This window comes from Megalobrama amblycephala, linkage group LG11 (assembly GCF_018812025.1).
Source record: "Megalobrama amblycephala isolate DHTTF-2021 linkage group LG11, ASM1881202v1, whole genome shotgun sequence".
Classification (NCBI taxonomy): Eukaryota; Metazoa; Chordata; class Actinopteri; order Cypriniformes; family Xenocyprididae; genus Megalobrama; species Megalobrama amblycephala.
This window is the reverse complement of record NC_063054.1, coordinates 24091290-24111134: the sequence shown is the minus strand read 5'-3', so window position 1 is coordinate 24111134 and position 19845 is coordinate 24091290. Positions and strand designations below refer to the sequence as shown.

Genomic DNA, 19845 nt, shown 5'->3' with positions numbered 1-19845 from the left:
TAACAACCAGTTTTAACATCTCACAGCTGTGGAAAACATACAAACTCTGAACAGACGTTTACAGATTTGACAAGAACTCAACAAACACACAGTACTACAAAAATGCAACAGCAAAGTATGTTAGCTCCAGTCTCATCACTGTACAGGCCACTACCAGCATCTGCAACTCCACTGATCAAGTATGGCACTAGCAACATTAAGGTCATGGCTTTGAATCCTGTGCCTGTACTGATTTTGTACTGTTAAAATGCAAACTCAAGTACATTGGAATTGTTTTGGGTTAACAGTTCTGCTAAATGCATTAATCTACACTACTGTTCAGAAGTTTGGGGTCAGTAAGATTTTTTTAACGTACTTGAAAGATGTCTCTTCTGCTCACCAAGACTGCATTGAGCAAAAATATAGTTAAAATGTAATGTATCCTGTGATGGCAAAAGCTGAATTTTCAGCAGTCATTGATTACACCAGTTTTCAGTGTCACATGATCCTTCAGAAATCATTCTAATATGCTGATTTGCTGCTCAAGAACATTTGTCATTACTATAAATGTTGAAAACAGTTGTGCTGCTTAATACTTTTTGTGCTAAACATTTTTTTGTCAGGGTTAAAAAGAATAGCAATTATTTGAAATAGAACATTTTTAACAATGTAATTGTCTTTACTCTTACTTTTGATCAATTTAATGCATCCTTGCTTAATAAAAGTATTAATTTCTTAAAATAATAAATATATATATTATTGACCCAAACTTTTGAACTGTAGTGTAAACATAGTGCATCTATAAAAGGCTTCTGAAACAGAACAATCTAAAAATCGCATTTATTTAGCATTAGAGTAGGAAGGACATATATAGAAGCGTGATTATCTAAGAAGAGTGAGACAGTAAATGTCGAGAGAGGGAGAGAAATGGAGATTGAGTGAAGGAAAACAGGATGGGGGAGAAATGGCAAGGCAGCTGGGCTCAGACAAGGCCTCTTATGTGTGTGCGAGGTGAAAAGAGGGCATTCTATGTGAACTTGAACATATTTGTTGTTTTGGGAGAGAGCACAGTTCCACACTATGGAGTGTGAGACTGAGAGAGACAGAATAATAAAAGGCTTGAGGGGGTCCGACAGCAGGGGGTCTTGTTTAGGTAGTAACAAGGCAGTGTGTTTACAGACCTGAATAAAAGTGAGCGTGACTGCTGTAGTGAAGTTAAAAAACATGTCACGCATTCAAACATAATTGCATAGACTGCTTTAGACACAAATGTTGGTTCTAAGGAGCATTTCTCATATTACATACGCTGAGGGGACAGAGCAGTCTTCCAAACCCAGTTTCATCTAGGATGCTGGCCTGCAGGGAATTCCATTCTTCTTTCCACACTGGATGATCATCCAGGAATTTAAACATTTCCTCTGACTGTTTCTTAAAGACCCATTCTTATGGTGGTGTGGAGTAGTGAATAAAGATATGGGGCCTCGTGTATAAAACTTTCTGTAGATTTCATCCTAAAAGTGTGCAGATTCATATTTATAAAACCATGCATATGCCAGAACCTGTGCAAAATTACCTTAATTCAACCCAGTCTCAGGAAGATTGTGTGTTCATACATCTCCACCCTGTCTCCTCCCACAAATAACCATATATGGAGCTTACAACACCTAGTTTTACCATGCATATCCTCATCCGCATTATTTCCATGCATATTCCCATCCACGATACCACGTTTAAAGGTACAGGACGTTACATTGCTAAAATAATAATTCATTATCCTTGCCCTGTTTTAGAATAAATAAATAAATCAAAACTGTATAAAATACATTTCAGTGAACATTTTCAGAGAAGAGTTATTCTCATCTTTTCCACTGGCCAAATAGTTTTTGTAATTGCTTCAAACAAATCAAATTTTTGCAATTTTAGGATGTTTATATATTTTTAATGGAAACAGGTAGCCCTTATATTAATTGTCTGATCAATGTTTATGTGGATAAAAGCATCATATAAAGCAATCGAGTCTCTTCAGAAAATTTGGAATAAACCGCTCAATTCATATGGATTCTCTTTATGAACTTTTTGAAGCATCAAAATGTCAGTTTCTTTCTTTCTTTCTTTCTTTCTTTCTTTCTTTCTTTCTTTCTTTCTTTCTTTCTGCCATAATGTAGCACTTGACTTAAAGGCATAACAATAGACAACGTCAAATATTAAAACGTATAATTCTATAGCATATTTCAAAATTATTATTTTTCCTTCATATATTTATTTTTCTTTTTATATCTTACTGTACATTCTATACATTCTGTAATGTGATGCCTAAATTCACTTTTAGCAAACAAACAATTTATTCTTGTTTTCATTTTCTAATGTTCTCTTTATAGATTAGACTTTTAGTAAAGATTTATCATTTAACAGTTATTGGTCACAAATAAAATGTATTATATCTGTCAGAATTGGCCAGAATTTCAGAATTTCTTCTTCCTCTTTCTCCTAATAACTATGTATTTCAATGTCTGTATCTCTAGGAGCTGCCATTCCCAAGTCAGGTGATTTACAACAGGGTTGGCAAGTGTGGAAGTCGGACAGTTGTCCTGCTGCTGAGGATTTTGGCAGAAAAGCACCAGTTTAACCTGGTGTCCTCTGACATCCATAACAAAACCAGACTCACAAAGCATGAGCAGGTCAGTGGATGGGTGAGTGTATGACTGAGGCAACTAATGCCTCTGAAAAGTTGTATAGCATGCTAAGATAAAAAGCATACTGTGATGAAAACTTGCTGATGTGATTAAATAAAGGTGTTTGCCAAGGGAAATGCTCACTGAATGCCAGCAGCAATGAAACACATCCGAATGGCACTCATTGTGGAGAAAAACACACACTTTCTTCCTTTGCGGAGAGGAAAAGAAAATATTCTGTCATCCCGTTTGGGTAGAGTCAAGCCGCCACACCTCCACACAGCTAAACTCATTCTATGAAAAGCTAAAATAAATAAGCTGATTAAATAACACTCATATACGTTTGTTGAGTGTGAGAGGGAAATAAAAGTGACTAACATGAAATTGAAGACTTTTTGACTGGAAATTCTGTCTATATCCCAGAGTACACTCATAATTCTTTCTGGATAGCATGGGACCTTCCAGAACCCCAGAATAAAATGATTTTGTGAGTGATACATTATTCATAAGTTTTAGAGTGTAAACTGGTTAGATGTACGGTAAATACTCAAAGCTAATATTAAATGTGTGTGTTTACAGGAGTAAGCTCAGAACACATACAGGTTTCTTTGCCATCAGAAAGACTAACTGTCCTAAATGCTGGTGTGTGTTCAGAAAGATGAGAGAGAGCGGAAAAGAGCAAATGAAAGTGATTCTCGGTGTGTTATCAGATATTCTTCGAATGTTTTCTTACAGCATAAAATTTTCAGATTTTCAGAAGATTTCAGCATGGAATGACAAAACCCAAAACAAAATAAGCAAATATGAAAACCCAAATATGAATATGCAAATTGTGCTCATAGTTTTAGATGTCCTTGAACAGCCTGAGCATCTCTCATTTATTTGGAGACAAACAGTATTCGTCCATACAATGAAAGTTATCTGAACCCCACCGGTCTTCAAAATATCTTCTTTTGCTTTCTGTTTGAGACTGAGATTACTTATTTGAAAATCTTAAATAAACAAATGTCCATACCTTATTGGTGAAACTACTGCAGGAGCAAACAAGAAGGTGTGATGGTGTCATATGAAAAGTTTAACCAGTGGGACCGCACTCAGTCACCTTACATAAATATTTTTAAAATAATCCATTTAAGCTCATTTGAACAGTATTTGCTGTGTAAATAAATGTATTTATATTTATAAATTTGAAGAAGCTAAAATATAAGATTGATTTGATTAATACTTTTGGTCACTTCATAACGTCCATATTTATATTTGTGCTATTTTATTGCTTTCATGACATTAATTGTATTCTAAAATGTGGAAATTATTTTATAATAAGAATGAATGAGAGGGTGGGTCCGTACTTTTCACTGATTAGGTAAAAAATGGATTAAATAACTCAATATAAAAGGGTTTAATGTCTAGTTTTGATGTGTATCATTTAAACACAATTAAAGGTGCCATCGAATGAAAAATTGAATTTACCTCGGCATAGATGAATAACAAGAGTTCAGTACATGGAAATGACATACAGTGAGTCTCAAACTCCATTGTTTCCTCCTTCTTATGTAAATCTCATTTGTTTAAAAGACCTCCGAAAAACAGGCGAATCTCAACATAACACAGACTGTTACGTAACAGTCGGGATCATTAATATGTACGCCCCCAATATTTGCATATGCCAGCCCATGTTCAAGGCATTAGACAAGGGCAGAACGTCTGGATGTGCACAGCTGAATCATCAGACTAGGTAAGCAAGCAAGGACAACAGCGAAAAATGGCAGATGGAACAATAATAACTGACATGATCCATGATAACATGATATTTTTAGTGATATTTGTAAATTGTCTTTCTAAATGTTTCGTTAGCATGTTGCAAATGTACTGTTAAATGTTGTTAAAGTTACCATCGTTTCTTGCTGTATTCACGGAGACAAGAGCCATCGCTATTTTCATTATTAAACACTTGCAGACTGTATAATTCATAAACACAACTTCATTATTTATAAATCTCTCCAACAGTGTGTAATGTTAACTTTAGCCCGTTAGCCACAGAGCACAGCCTCAAACTCATTCAGAATCAAATGTAAACCTCCAAATAAATACTATACTCACAGGAATCGATGCATGCATGCAGCATGAATGACGAACACTTTGTAAAGATCCATTTTGAGGGTTATATTAGCTGTATGAACTTTGTTTATGCTGGTTAAGGCAGTCGAGAGCTCGGGGACGGGGGAGCGCGAGATTTAAAGGGTCCGCGCACTGAATCGGTGCATATGTAATTATGGCTCAAAATAGTTAAAAAAATTAATTAAAAAAAATCCATGGGGTATTTTGAGCTGAAACTTCACAGACACATTCAGGGGACACCTTAGACTTATATTACATCTTGTTAAAACTGGTTCTAGGGCACCTTTAAAGTTTAATAATCTGATAAACTATTGACCTCGCTTGGAGAATTAACCCCTCGGCTTCGTCCTTAATTAGTTAGCGTAACGTTCTTTGTGTGCGTTAAGTTTATTTCCAGTCCTTGTTTTCTCTGGCTGACAGTTGTGATTGTGACTGATTGCCTGTTAGTGGCATTGGAGCATCTGCAGAGACTCTTAAACAAATGCAAATTTCTCTGCGGGATAAGGGTCATAAAACTCTCATTTAGAGAAGAAAGTTTATTTGTGTGTATAGAGGGAATGTTCAATCTGTTTTTAACAGACCTTTCAATGAGACAAATGAATGAACCTCCTCTCTATTAAACAATCATAATGTTCACATCATTATATGATTGTGTAGAACAAGGTTTTGTCATTAAAGGGGAATTTCAAATGCACACAGAAAAGTCTGTCAGACAAATATGAAAATTCCATCATAAAAGTGGTTCATATGACTATTCCAGTTGCCATTCTGGCATTTGACAAGTTGCAGCACAAAACACTAAATAAACTATTATTATTATTATTTTTTAAATAAACCAAAATTGCTATATTGCCTAAACAGTGTATTAGTAAGCAAAATAAAGCATCAGGTCACACTCTTGTTTATTCTGTCGTGCAATTATAATAAGACCTGTACATTTTTAATTAGCCTCAAAACACTAAACCACAGACAGCTTACCCAGTGTCACACAACCTGAGGTGTTACTTCTGATGTGGCCCTGCCAACACCTCGTACATTGTATGGCCATGTCTGTGCCCATATAAGCATTTACAGCACAGGAAATCTCATTAAGATGATGTCACTACCTCAGGTTGTTACAGAATGTGTGTTTTGGCTTTAACACAGCGTTTGATAAAAGATCAAAGCTTAAGCAGTGCACTTGTTACAGTGTGGTAAGCTGTTTGACGGAGATGTGGGGCAAGAGAGGGAGGGACATAAATAGGTTTAAATTTCGGTATGAAATCTCAATTCTGAGGGTGGTCTTTTCCAAGGACGGAAACTTCTGGAACTTATTGTTGAGTGCTACAAAAAGCAGCACTCTACACATACCGTCCTGGCACACCAGAACAACATTACGCCATCCTGCTCCTCATATGGTGATCCGTTATAGGGATTGTTAAGTCTCCTTATGCCTGTGTATGTATGTTTGTAGAGACCGTAACATGCATTTAGGGACACATGGGCTCTATCAGAGCTGACTGGGTCCCCAGCTGGCCCTCATTAGGAAACATTAAGGTAATGAGAAGTCAGCTTCTTTCCACTGCACCACGCACCATCCACGCGAGGAATGCTTCCTTGGTCTGTCTGTGTGTGTGATTCTGAAGCTCAGAGGCCTGTTTGCAATGTTTTACGTTTATGGTTTATTTTTTGAATTAGATCCATCGCTGTGGCTGAAGAATTATTGTTTTATAGCCACTGATGACAGCCACTTCAATTAATTATGGCTGATTTTGGTATATACCCTGTGATTCATTAGTTTGTGAGTGTTTTATTTATTTGTTTGACAGGAAAGATATATAATTACATTTCGTGCTGCCAATGCTTCTGGTGGTTGAATTATTTTTGTTGTTGCGGGATCTGCGATTGTAACATGTTGCACCCCATTACTATTTTGTTTTATCATAATTTTCAGTGTTGCTGGATGAAAAGAGTCTCATGAATGGTTATGTAACATGCATTTTGATCTGTTTATTTGTGTTGATTTTTTGCCAGGTGGATTTGATGAGAAACATTAGCACTATTCCACAGCCTTTTCTGTACACCAGACATGTTCACTATCTCAATTTCACAAGGTAAGCAAATCAGGAATTATTTATCTGAATGTATCTGATCAGGACTAAGATAAAAACTGTTGCCATTAAATTATTATTCTCTTTGTCTCTTTCTTTTTCAGGTTTAGGATAGAACAGCCTGTCTACATAAACATCATCAGGGATCCCATTAACCGTTTCCTCTCCAATTACTTTTTTCGTCGCTTTGGGGACTGGAGAGGAGAGCAGAATCACTTGATCCGCACACCCCAGATGAAAGATGACGAGAGATATTTGGTCAGAGGCTCTTTCTAAATTCCTCCTCTTCTTCTAATTCTTGTTCGGAGTTCCTTCTTTATTATTTTCTGACATTTTATTAATCAGATATTTCTTAAACTACAGGCACTTTTATGTTCCTTGCTTTATAAAAACTAACACGTTTCAAATTTTTGTTATATGAAGATTACAGTACATAAAAGTCTTGGAAAATTCACTAAAATATGACTCCATGACAAAAATATTCATTTTTACATTTTTCAAGTTATGATAATCTAAACAAATAAAAAGTGAAATAAATCTGTTCAATATATTGGGTAAAAAAAATTCATAAATTTCAGACTTTCCATCTTTTGTGGTGTAATTTTCACCACAACCATCAATTTTGCCCCTAATATAATTTTTTTATATATATAATATAATAAGGTTAGTGCACTTGGTTATTGAGGATACAAAAATGTCAGTGAAGAGCATGCTTGAGATAATATCACACATTGTCATTTCCATTCAAGTTGTAAAAAGTGTAATATTATTTAATTGTATTTAGAATACATAAAATTGTAATGTCTACACCAGACATGACCATTGTCATGTCCATACTGGACACGTCAAATCCACTGGACACGTCAAATCCACCGCTGCAAATCAATTTGTCCGTGTCAGAAGTTGCGCAAGTGCATGGAGTATGTCATAAATAGAACGGAGCATCAGTTTTGCATTGCGCCACATCCAGTGTAGACAGTGTTAGCAATGGTCACTATTTATTCAGAGTTTTAAAATACTGCATTTGCAGTGTGGTGGAAATGTCACTTGTTCATTCTGGGCAAAAAAAAAGGACAAAAAATAAATGTGTGTATATCTACTGTTTGTGGTCAAATTAACCCCTTGAGCTTCGTTCCCACCCTTCGTAGTTAAAGAAACACCCAATTAGGCACAGAAACTCAGTCCCATTAAGCACATTCACATGCTCTTTGTTGATCTTGTGCATCAACACTTTTTTTTTCTTGCTGTCTTTCTCTTGTGTTTCAGTCATGTCTGTGCTGTTTCCGATAGGGATGCAGCTGTACTTAGTGAAGTGAGCACAGGTTCAAACATAAACATCTGCATAGTGATATGAAGGGCTTACTGTAGTTTAGTGTACTGCAACAGAGCTACATACAATAAACTAGTAATTTACCTATTCAAACAGAAGTTGTACTTACATGCACAGTTTACATAGAAAATTGCAGCATGACCATGGAGTGACTTGACTTTGGGAATTTAATTCCCCTTGGGAATGAATTTGTTGCACATTGTAATATGTTTGTGAGAGCGGGTGCAGGAGTCTGGCTGTATGTTTGGAAATTAGCTCAGACAATGTGAGCAGAATGTTCAGGAATTGATTAGTCATGCTTGTTTTTTTTTAGTCAGTTGCATTGCTAAATGCTCTAATCTTTGATTTGGAAAAAAAAATGCTGAAACTAAAGACAATCACTTGAAAAATTGGCATTGCTTGAAGAATTACATCAGTCGACTAAGGATTGTGACAGAATTATGGCTTATATCTGTTATTCATAAAACATAAATGGCCAGTTTCCCAGACACATATTAATCTGGAACATTAACTGGGACTTTTTCTTGCTAGTTAATTCAGTCCAGGCCACTTTCTCTGTTAACTCATCTTGTGCCTGGTGTAATGAGATTAATCTATGAATATTTCTACTGAGAAGGGGTCAAGATTTGGCAGGTTAGCATGGTTCAGTTAATATTGTAAGTTCAGTTCACAATGGATAAAACAAGATAACTCAATAACAGACCAACACATTAACAACATAGGCTAAGTAAAAGCCAACTTATACAAACAAGATTAGCTGAGACAGGTGCCATCGCGTTACAGTAATCAAGACGTGATGAAATAAAAATTTTATGATCCTTTTCAAATCTTGAATGTTGAACTCATAGTTGAGAAATAGTTCTGAACTACTTTTTTTTAACAAAAACAACACCTAAATTCCTGAATGCTGATTTCACATTTCCTTCCAGTGAACCGAAATATGGTTTTATTATAGTATTTGTAATGTCATCTGAACCATGTACAAAAATTTCCATTTTATTTGAATATAATTGTAATGTGACACTGAAGACTTTGCTTTGCCATCACTTGACTAAATTAGTCTTTAAAATATATGCAAATAGAAAAGTTATTTTAAATTGTGACATTTCATAATATATGATATAATTTTACTCTGTTTATTAATGTTTTTTCTCAACATTTGTGCAGTTTTTGGAGGATTCGTGATATCTTTTAAATTTATATAAATAAATTAATAAATATTTTTTGAAATAGGTTTTTATGCATGAACAGCTTTTTATGTAAAATTCACTTTATAAAAGGCCCAGATTTCTAACTTTCATTCATGTGGATAACATGGATAATTTGACATGGTTTAGTGTAAGATTTTTGCCCATCTTTTGAAAAATGCAGTTTTAAAATAAAAAAAAAAAACTATCACTTTTAACAGTAGATGGCTGCAGGGCTATATAAATATAAATTTAAAAGATATCACAAATCCTCCAAAAACTGCACAAATGTTGAGTAAAAACATTAATAAACAGAATAAAATTTAAAATAAAAGTCCCTTAAACGAAGACCGCACAAGGGATATATATATATATATATATATATATATATATATATAATATAGTATATTATATATAGTATTTACTAGTGCCAATAATAGTCATTAGTTTAAAAAAATCTAATTTTGCAGCGCAGGTTATTGACTCAAAAATGTATGTGGTTCCAAGAATAAAGATGACCAAAGACTTTAAAATGATTGGGAATACTAATGGACAGTTTTTAATTGCTTTATAGATTAAAAATGTTGCTAGCTCACTTTAAATAATATTAAATCCTAGGGGTGTGACGAGACCAGTATCTCACGAGACGAGACGAGACTCGAGATTGAGTTCACGAGACGAGACAAGATGGCGAAATACATGACTAGAAAAAATATTCTGCAGGTGTATTTGAAATGTTTTAACTAATCATTTTGTAATGAATGTCATTTCAGTTCTACTTTCTGAGACTGAATTATCATATGCAGTAAAAGACAACAATACTCAAGTAATGTAAAAGGTTTTGCCACTAACTCAACTGACTGGCTTCTCTTCAGATCTTACTGTACATGAATTATGAGCTTCTACAGCTTTTGACCTCCTAACTGAACTCCTCTCCACAATCTGATCACAGAAATAAAAACAGTATAAATAAAAATGGTAACACTATACAATAAGGTCTCATTTATTAACATTAATGTATTAACCAACATCAACTAACAACAAGCAATATATTTGCTACAGTATTTATTAATCTTTGTTGATAAAAATAGTCATTCATTGTTAGTTCATGATAGCTCACAGTGCATTAACTAATGTTAACAAATGAAACCTTATTGTTTGTACTAGTAAATACAACTGTTATTTATTTTTATGGTAACACTTTACAATAAGTGCAACCATAATCGCACTCTCTCAATATTCAAAGATCAAATAAGACCAAATTTTTCTTTGATACAGAGCTGAGAGATGGTTACAACTACACTGCCCAGCCTAAAATAGCTTTCATACTGAGAGATATCTGTATTCATCAGTGAGCCGCTTTCAAAATGCGGGGTATTGAAATCACGTTTGAATGCGCGCGCGCGTTTACTTTCACTTTTAAACGGTCGCGTGTACTCTGTAAATATGGAGCGGCGGCGACCGTTATCCAACTGAATTAAATGTTTTTTTTTATTTAAATACAAAGCAAAACGACAGTGGAGGCATAATGTAAACGTAGCGGTGGCATATTCTTTCCTAATCATCCTAACACTCTGTCATGGCAACATCACGAGACTACTTTTCGCCTCGACGAGAAATCTCGTCACAGTTTAGTCTCGCGAGATCTCGTGCCACGAGATCTCGTCACACCCCTATTAAATCCATATCACACTACATTTCTATCAATAATTAACAAATATCTTTCCCCATTAACCATTTTAATATAACCATTTTTGTAATCTTAAAGGAAGACACATGACAGTAGCAGTTCTGTTATGATAGGAGTTGAACCTATCTTAGCTAATGAGAGACTACAATAAATATAATCAGACCTTCACCATATAGAACATAACCTCTTCTTAAGATCTCCTCTCCTCCTGGAGGCCTGGTTAACCACATATCTTTTTTTATAGTTTAGGATTACTGTGGCTTGTGATCTATCTCACACTAAACATATCTGTTTGCTTAATTTATGTGTCTGTAATAGCTGGGCCCTTAGTCAGGAATGAGCCTTCAGATGGTATGCTATTGAAGTTTCATTTTTGATCTTTCCTTTTGAATTTAATTATTATAATCTGTGACGTACTTGGGAATTCCCCCGCAGTCTGCATGGATGTGCACGCCCACACACACACTCAACGTCAGACACATGATTTCACCAACACCAACACATTTGCATTACAACTGGATGCTGGAAGATAATTGGATATTGCAGAGTTGTCCCATATGTTTGGAGCATGTGAAGTGATTTTATAAAGTGTGTGTTAGAGGAATGGCCATGCTCACAAGGACAAGGAGGGGGGTAGGACTTTCTCACCTGGTGTGACTGAAATTTTACAAGCTGGTTTCCTTTCAACACATTCCCCTGGTTTCACAGACAAGGATTAAGCTAGTCCTAGACTGAAATGCATGTTTGAGCTGTTTTAACTGGAAGCAACTTGCACTGACATATCTTAAAATATGTCAGTGATATTGTTTTGACTAAATGCACACCAGTGATGTTTTTTTTTTTTTTTTTTCTAAGGCACATTTATAAAATCTATTTAAATGTCCTAATTGAATTTAGGCCTAATCCTGCCTTAATCTAAGCCCTGTCTGTGAAACCGGGCCTTAAAGTGTGTATACAATATGTGAGTATGTTCTGCTAGGTGGCTTCAGTGGCCCAGTTTTGTCTCAGATGGTCCTCTGGTGTGAAAAAAACTCAGATACAGAGAAAAAAAGATATACTAGTATACGTTTAGGCACAAAAACTTTTTATCTCAAGTCTCATGCTTAAAATATGAAAATGTACACTACCTTTGAAACAGTTTGGGGTTTAAGATTTTTTAACGTTTTTGAAAGAAGTCTCTCATGCTTCCCAAAACTGAATTTATTTGATCAAAAATACAGTAAAAACAGTGACATTTTTAAATATTATTACAATTTAAAATAACTGTTTTCTATTTTAATATATTTTAAAATGTCATTTATTCCTGTGATGGCAAAGCAGAATTTTCAGCATCATTACTCCAGACTTCAATGTCACATGATCCTTCAGAAATCATTCTATTATACTGTTGTGCTGCTTAATATTTTGATGAATAGAAATATGTTTGATGAATAGAAAGTTCAAAACAGCATTTATTTGAAATAGAAATCTTTACTGTCACTTTTGATAAATCTTAAATGTACTTGTGCCAACAAACTCAGTTGTTCTGTAAGGTCATTGTGTGAGAAATGCTGGCAGACCTTCAAAGCTGTAGTACTGCCCATGTTTACTAATGACTGGAAACATTAAAGCTGAACCGTGTGTGTGGTGTGCGCACATAGGAAGTAAATTGCCCCCGTTAGTGGAACTCATCCAGGTTCTCATTTCTCCTATCGTATCCTGTCATCTCATTTAGTCTCGAATCGTCTCTCATCTGATCTCTGCTTTGCTCAAACAGTGGCGACTCTTAATGCAGCCACACATTATGTATGCAGTAACCAGTATTATTTATTATTTGCATTCATCTTTTTTGTAGCATTTTCCAGACAGAAAAATGCTTTCTTTCATGTGAGGCAGAGCGTGTTGCGTGGTGACGTCCATCTGGAGGTAGTTTAGGGGTAAATTGCAATGGCTGTGTTCCTAGGTGCTTAGTGAAATGGCCACCTTGGGACTGAATCAAGAACACAAGGCCAAATAAGTGTGTCACCTGAGCTGAAGTGGGTCCTTCTAGAGAGAGAAAGACTGACCCGTTTTACTGCTCGGGATGTTTGCCAGAAGCACACTAGACATTTGCTGTAACTTTTTATATGTAATTTCATATATCCAAACAGACTTTCTTTATTTTTATAGTCTCTTTTTTCTCCACTCCAACAAACAGCATCTTCCTCGTCATTGAACTTGTTTTTAATTGCTGGTTTTAAATGTCTGGTGCAGCTTTAAGGCATCATTATCTCTTCAGGGCTTGAGTATGTTGTTCTCTAAGTTGCTGCGTAATTGGTGATCTGTTAGAGGATGACATTTCTGTTCCTTTTGTTCTCCGCAGACATTTGCCCTTTTGACCATCTGGCTTTCTTAACTTAAATACTTGTTTCCTTTTTATACACCAAAAAGTCAACGGAAGCCCAAATGGGACATTACTTGTTTTTCTTTCAGCAATAGCATCTGTGCGTTCAAAGCGCATATCCATCAGAGTTGTATGCGTCTCCATTGGGACGGAGTGGAGATGCGGATGAAAGGACATTGATGCGCTCTTGGCTTTTAGACTCTATTCAGATACACACAGAGTGAGTATTGTTAAAGGAACTGGCCCTCCTGGAGCTCCACTGCTTTGAAGAAATCGCCAGTGCATCAGCTTGATATTGTCAACAAATGAACACGTTTATAGATCAGTGAAATCAAGCTAAACAGCAAACTGCTTTTTTTCCCCCCAAGTTCACAAGCGAATTAAGTTTCCCCAGAATGCTGCGCATGTTATATTATCTACAGGTAATAATGTTCAGGCATCGATGTGCATAATTACTGTAATTTTTCCATTGCTTATACCTATAAATATCATGACGATCAAGCCTTTGTCTAGTCAAATGTTTGGACACACTTGACTAAATTTATGTTTATCATGATTCTTTTTATGCTTTACTTTTTTAATTTAATAATCTTTTATTTTATTTTATTTTATTTTATTTTAAATGGAGTAAAAATTGTAACATTTTCCAATGTTTGTTAATGTTCAATACTGTTTAAAAAATCATCCCAGCTAACATATGAGTTTTGATGTGATGCAAAAAAAAAAAAAAAAAAAAAAAAAAAAAGGATAATGTTCATAATAGTTCTTTGATTTAGGAGTGAAATGTATCCTGTGCATATTTTTATAAATTGCATTATAAAATCTGACCACCATTTTAATTTAGTGGAGTAAAAGAAACGAAAGCACTCAAATATTTGGAATGTGAGGTATTGTGGAAAGTGGAAGTACAGAATTTGGGAGGGGGACAGTAAAAAAAAACTGCCAGTTGACTCATTAAAAAACTCTGAAAGTGAAAGCCAGCTTATAAATTAGGGAAAAAATGGGAGGGGGACAGTAAAAAAATAAAAAATAAGCCATTTGACTGATATTTAAAAACTCTCAAAATGAAAACCTTTTCAAAAAAATTTCCAAAACTATATAAATCACCCACCATTTTGTGGGGTCAAACAAAACTGGCGAAACAAAAGTGACTGATAATTGAAAAACATTCATGCTTTTAATAATCAGGATATGGAGATGATCAAAGTAAATTTCTAAAATCTTCCAGATTGATCAAGATATATTGCAAATGTTTTTCACTTTTAGGGGACTTTTCATTTTCTGAATTAGTGCTTAATGAAAGGCAGAGAAATAATGTTCACATGTCGACTCATACTTGGCATGCGCAAAGGCCATTCTACTGTGAAAGATTAATGCTGAAATAACTCCGAGTATGTTTTTCTACCTGCCAGCATGAGGGCCCTTCTCTTCTAGACCCACGGCTTGCATGTGATTCCCCCACCTGGGGCTCATGAAAGGGAAGGAGTGCGTGGAGTCTGGAGCCTCGTGGCTATGTGGTCTTTACTTAACCTCTCTTGTGCGCGGGTTAGAGACGAGGCTGTTAACTTGACAAACTGCCCTCTTTTCCAAGAAATGTCATCTTGACCATCTACTTTTCAGCATGTAATAAGTTCTCTCAAATTTAATGTAGTATCATTATAGCAATTGTTGTTTTGAGGAAATTGCATATTGTCGTCTTCCACATCTTTCGTTTCTCCCTTGTTTTTCCATATAATCTTTTGTCCATGTTGTTCTCAGAGGACTTCACATGTATTGTAGTCTTGATACACAAGGGACAGAGAGAATTGGCATGTTTTTGTTTTGATTTGTTTTTATCTCAGGACTTCTTTAGTCTGGTCTTCTCAGGCCTTGTAGTCTGGTTTCTTTTTGCTAGATAAAAATGGAATTAAAATACATTGCTTTCATAGGCCTCTCCTGTTGTGTGTTTTAAATAAGTGTGCATATGAGTGTGGGTGGATTGCCTTTACATATCTTCCCATTGAATGTTCCCCAAGTTAATTATAGTTTTTGGATCAAATAAAGTGATAAAACATTGTTGCACTGGATCCAGATAATTTTGGATGCGTTTATTTAAAGATAACAGTCGGTGCCGCCACAAAAGACTACTTGTTTTAATGTTTGTGTAAGTGGTGCCCCCTTGTGTTCACTACAACAGATTGGTGGTACTTTTTATGGAGCTGCTACAGTATAAAGCATATAGTCCTGTGAAAATGTGCATGTCTATGATTTATAAGCATTTTTTGTTCAATGTGCTGATTTCTTTTTGGCTGTAGTTCTGTCTGTCTGACTCATTTGCCCATTTCTCCATTGCAGGACATTAACGTTTGCATCATGGAGAACTACCCAGAGTGCTCCAACCCACGCCTCTTCTACATTGTTCCATACTTTTGTGGACAACACCCTCAGTGCAGGTAATTATGGCCCATCATTTGGGTATTGACGTTGATGAAGGGCGTAGGACATGCCCCTACCAATATTCAGCAAAACTAAATTATCCCTTGCAATAATTTTAATTTAAAAAAATGAAATATATTTATAGGTAACCACTGTTGTAATCTTTGATGCATCTGAATGGGTCATTGCATTAACATTCCCAGAGAAGTCATAGTAAATATGTAAGAAAACCATGCTCTTTCAAGAACGTGCATGGATAGAGTAAGTGTTTGAAACAGCCTATGTACACAGTTCAGTTGAATGATAAAGTTTACACTCTTTAACTTTAACTCAATGTTATTGAGCTGAATGTATGAAGCAAAATGTTAGCTCAAATGTCCACAAAATTAAAAACAACACTTCTTGACAATTGCACTATGGACAGAGTAAAGGTAAAGTTAAATCTCTGTTTAACTGCTCCATCTCATCATTACCTTTCATTTATAACAGAATTGATTAATTGTCCATGTAGACTAAAAACCTTAATGTTCCTGAATAAAGTTTTGTTTTTTTATCTCCTCCTTCTGTCCCCACCAAAGTCAAAATCAAACCTACGCCTTTGGTATTTTTATAACTCATTTTAAACATATGGGTGAGTATTGCTATATGTGATGATTATACGCTGTTTTGTAATCATACAGATTTTATTTCTATTCAGCAGTTAAACTCACCCGCAAGATATTTTGAAAACCAGACAGTTTCGGTTCCCTTTGACTTCCGTTGTATGGAGAAAAAAAATACAATGGAAGTCAATGGAAACCAAGACTGTTTTGTTACTTTTGTGGGTTTTGCAGAAGAATGAGCATCACAAAGAATCTCTTCAGTTAAGCAAACTGAAATATTTGGATGTTTTCATGTCAAATAATTGTAATTTTTCTTTGTCTGCTATAGAGAGCCTGGAGTTTGGGCTTTGGAGAGGGCCAAACGAAATGTTATAGAGAACTTCCTGCTTGTGGGGATTCTGGAAGAGCTGGAGGATGTATTGCTCCTGCTGGAGAGACTCCTACCTCACTACTTTAGTGATGTGCTAACCATCTACAAGAGTCCTGGTGTGTTTTATTCAATTACTTTAAATGCATATGTGAGAAATTAAATCAGAAATGTAAAAAAATGAATGCTAATGCAAATATAAATAAAAAGGAAAGAGCATTTTAAACCTGGTGAGGTGATAAAATTCAAAACAGTATTTAAATCTTCTGAAACTCATCTTTAAACTGATGTGCTACATTATTTTTTAGCAATTTTGAATTGCATACTGTAGCTTTCTTTGTGGCTCATAGTTTTGTAAATCTGATTTCTCTGCAGCATTCTGGAAGATGGGGAACCTTACAGGCACAGTGAAGAAACACATGCCGACTATAGAGGCCCTGCAGGTGCTTTACCAAAGGATGAAGTACGAGTACGACTTTTACAACTTCATTCGTGACCAGTTCCATCTTACCAAGAAGAAAATCGGCCTCAAGTCCGCCTCCCAGAACTCAGCTCATGAACCTGACTTCCTCCGTGAGCTTGCCCTTAGGACCCATGAGCCTTTGGAAGAGGAGGAGGAAGAGGAAGAAGAGGAGGACATGGGACAAGAGGATGCAAACATCTGGATGGTTCAGCCCTGAGTAATAGCCATGGAGGTGTAGGCATGGCAGATATCTCATAAGCTTGATGTCTATGTCCAATCAGGAGGTAGTCAACATTCCCAGGTGAAAATTGGGTGTGTAATAGTGATCCCCGTGTTTTTAACGGGACGGCCCTTCGAGACACTCTCAAGAGGAGCAAAAAAGGGTCTGAGTAGTTATTTAAAGAACTAACAATTATGACGAAATGATTTTGTTCATGTTTATGAAATTAAGCAGTTGGTTGTGGTCATTTCCTGGTGAGATGATACACAATTGGAATTACAGGGATGTTGCTGGATTGTCAAAATGGAGGGAAGAACTAATTGTGGTATAGCAAAATGAGATGCTGTGGAAGTCACCTGGAACCTGGGTGAACTCTGACTCAACCCACGCTTTCACACGCAAACACATTCAGACTATGTAATAGAGGCAAGATCTCAACAAAGTGCCAAACCTTCAAAGTGAAAAGGATTACTGCGAGATATAGTTGTAATCGCAGTAAACAACTCAAAACACCAGTCAGATCTGATCATCTAATCACTCACTTCCTCCTCTGGTTTTAGAAACCTGCTGCAACTCTGTGCCAGAACTTCAGTGCAAGTCTTTTTGAAAGCTTCTTATTATATTGTACATGCAAGGGGTTGTACAGTGAATCAAACACTTTTGAATGTCTGCAAGATGTCAAATGCAGCAAACTGTTTATCTAAAATGTTTAATGTGGATGTTTTGATCTGTTGTGTTCAGTATTTGCATAAAATCAGGCTCCTACGTTTCATTTGGTACATGGTGTTTCAAGCAGCTATACAATTTTGTCACAGTCTGTATTGCTCAGCAGTGTATACTGTGAAGCTACTGGGATATCAAACAATACCCAGCTAGTTATATCTAAACAATGTTCAGACAGCACATAGGAAAACAAGTTTGACAACAGGACAAAAAAAAAAAAGAATGAATGAATGAATGAATGAATGTGAAATTTTGTGGGAATATGAGTTTGTAAATTGCGTTTTAAACCCATTTATATTTCTAGATCATTAACATGCTGCTTTGCAGATCAACACCTATTCCTGTAGTGTGTTCTAATTAAAGAATGGTCCACTTATTTTCATTACAGGTCAACCTCTTGGAGCATTTTTCTGGTCAAGTGAAATGATTAATACATGAATAAATAGATGCTATAGCTACAAGCTCTCACAGAATTTAACATTTTCCTCTTAAACTTTTCAGTTAAGTATATACTTGTGTATGTACTTGTTTTGTGTTCGATGTGGATTTTTATATTGTTTAATTTATTGTACAATATTTTGATTATTGCATTCCATCTCAGGAATCTCAGGAAAAAACAGAGCAGATATATTTTTGTTTTTTGACATCTTAACAGCTGGCAAATATTAAAGCATCTGATACCTAAAGGTTACTTAAGGACAGCAGTGGCTATTGTTTTGAATACCAAAATGGAATGAAAATGGCTAACATTACAAATTAACTGCACCTTTACTGGGAAAGCTCTCAAAATAAAAGCATTTTAACAGCAGTTGTTGTTGTTTGTAGGACTTGTTCATAATTGCTGTATGAAAATGTTTTGTATTCTGTGCTTACAAATGATTATTTCTTATTTTATAGCCATCATTTAAATGTTCTTTTTAAAATAACATTATTTTATAGGCTATAAGGATTATAGCATAGCAACTTTGTGCTGGCCCAGGTCTGTCACGCGTGGTATGATGATCTGGGCCACATGTGGCGTGGAATGATGGCACTTGGGTGGACTGCTCCTGTTTGCCAGATCTGAGCCACAAGCAGACCATAGCAATGCCACATGTCAGCCAAGAGCAAAGAAATAAACCAGCAATAAAATAAATTAATTCCAGAAATGAAATGAATTATCTGAGCCTCAAAATCTTTATATATTATTTATAGAATCATCTTAGCATTAACAAGCCTGTTAAAAAGCAGAATCACTGAAGCAAAGAGAACAGAAAAAAGAGACAAACAGAAACACAAGAGCCTTATATTAAATCAACTGAAGATAAAAGAAGACTTTAAAACTCTCCAGATCTCAGCAGAGGAGGATTCAACAACTCCACAAACAGCATTACAGCTTCACATATTACTAACCAGATTTACTTTATTTCTGTCATTCATCTACAGAAGTTCTTAACAGACGTTTAACACTCATGTTTGGTTCATTTGAAGTCACCATAATGGTGATTGGTGTTTCCATTAGTTGGGCTCTTAACTCTTATTGTATGCTTGTTTTCTATGACTATTGTGATTGTGTGTGTTAAACACATTTGCAGTATCAAAGAAAGCTGAAATGAGATCAGATGATGGTTTTATAATCATAACGGCC

General features: G+C 35.5%; 1 protein-coding gene across 2 annotated transcripts in view; it reads left to right on the top strand.

The window, feature by feature from the left end:
- usta (uronyl 2-sulfotransferase a) overlaps positions 1-19026 on the top strand; it is a 73670-nt gene extending 54644 nt beyond the window's left edge. The window contains exons 3-8 of one of the 2 annotated variants that reach the window (XM_048206882.1): positions 2502-2669; positions 6783-6862; positions 6964-7117; positions 15763-15860; positions 16774-16931; positions 17188-19026. In XM_048206882.1, coding sequence (XP_048062839.1) covers positions 2502-2669; positions 6783-6862; positions 6964-7117; positions 15763-15860; positions 16774-16931; positions 17188-17492 — 963 coding nt within the window. In that variant the 3' untranslated portion in view covers positions 17493-19026. The remainder of the gene's footprint in view (positions 1-2501; positions 2670-6782; positions 6863-6963; positions 7118-15762; positions 15861-16773; positions 16932-17187) is intronic. The other variant, XM_048206883.1, reaches the window with a different exon arrangement.
- Positions 19027-19845: the final 819 nt, after the last annotated feature.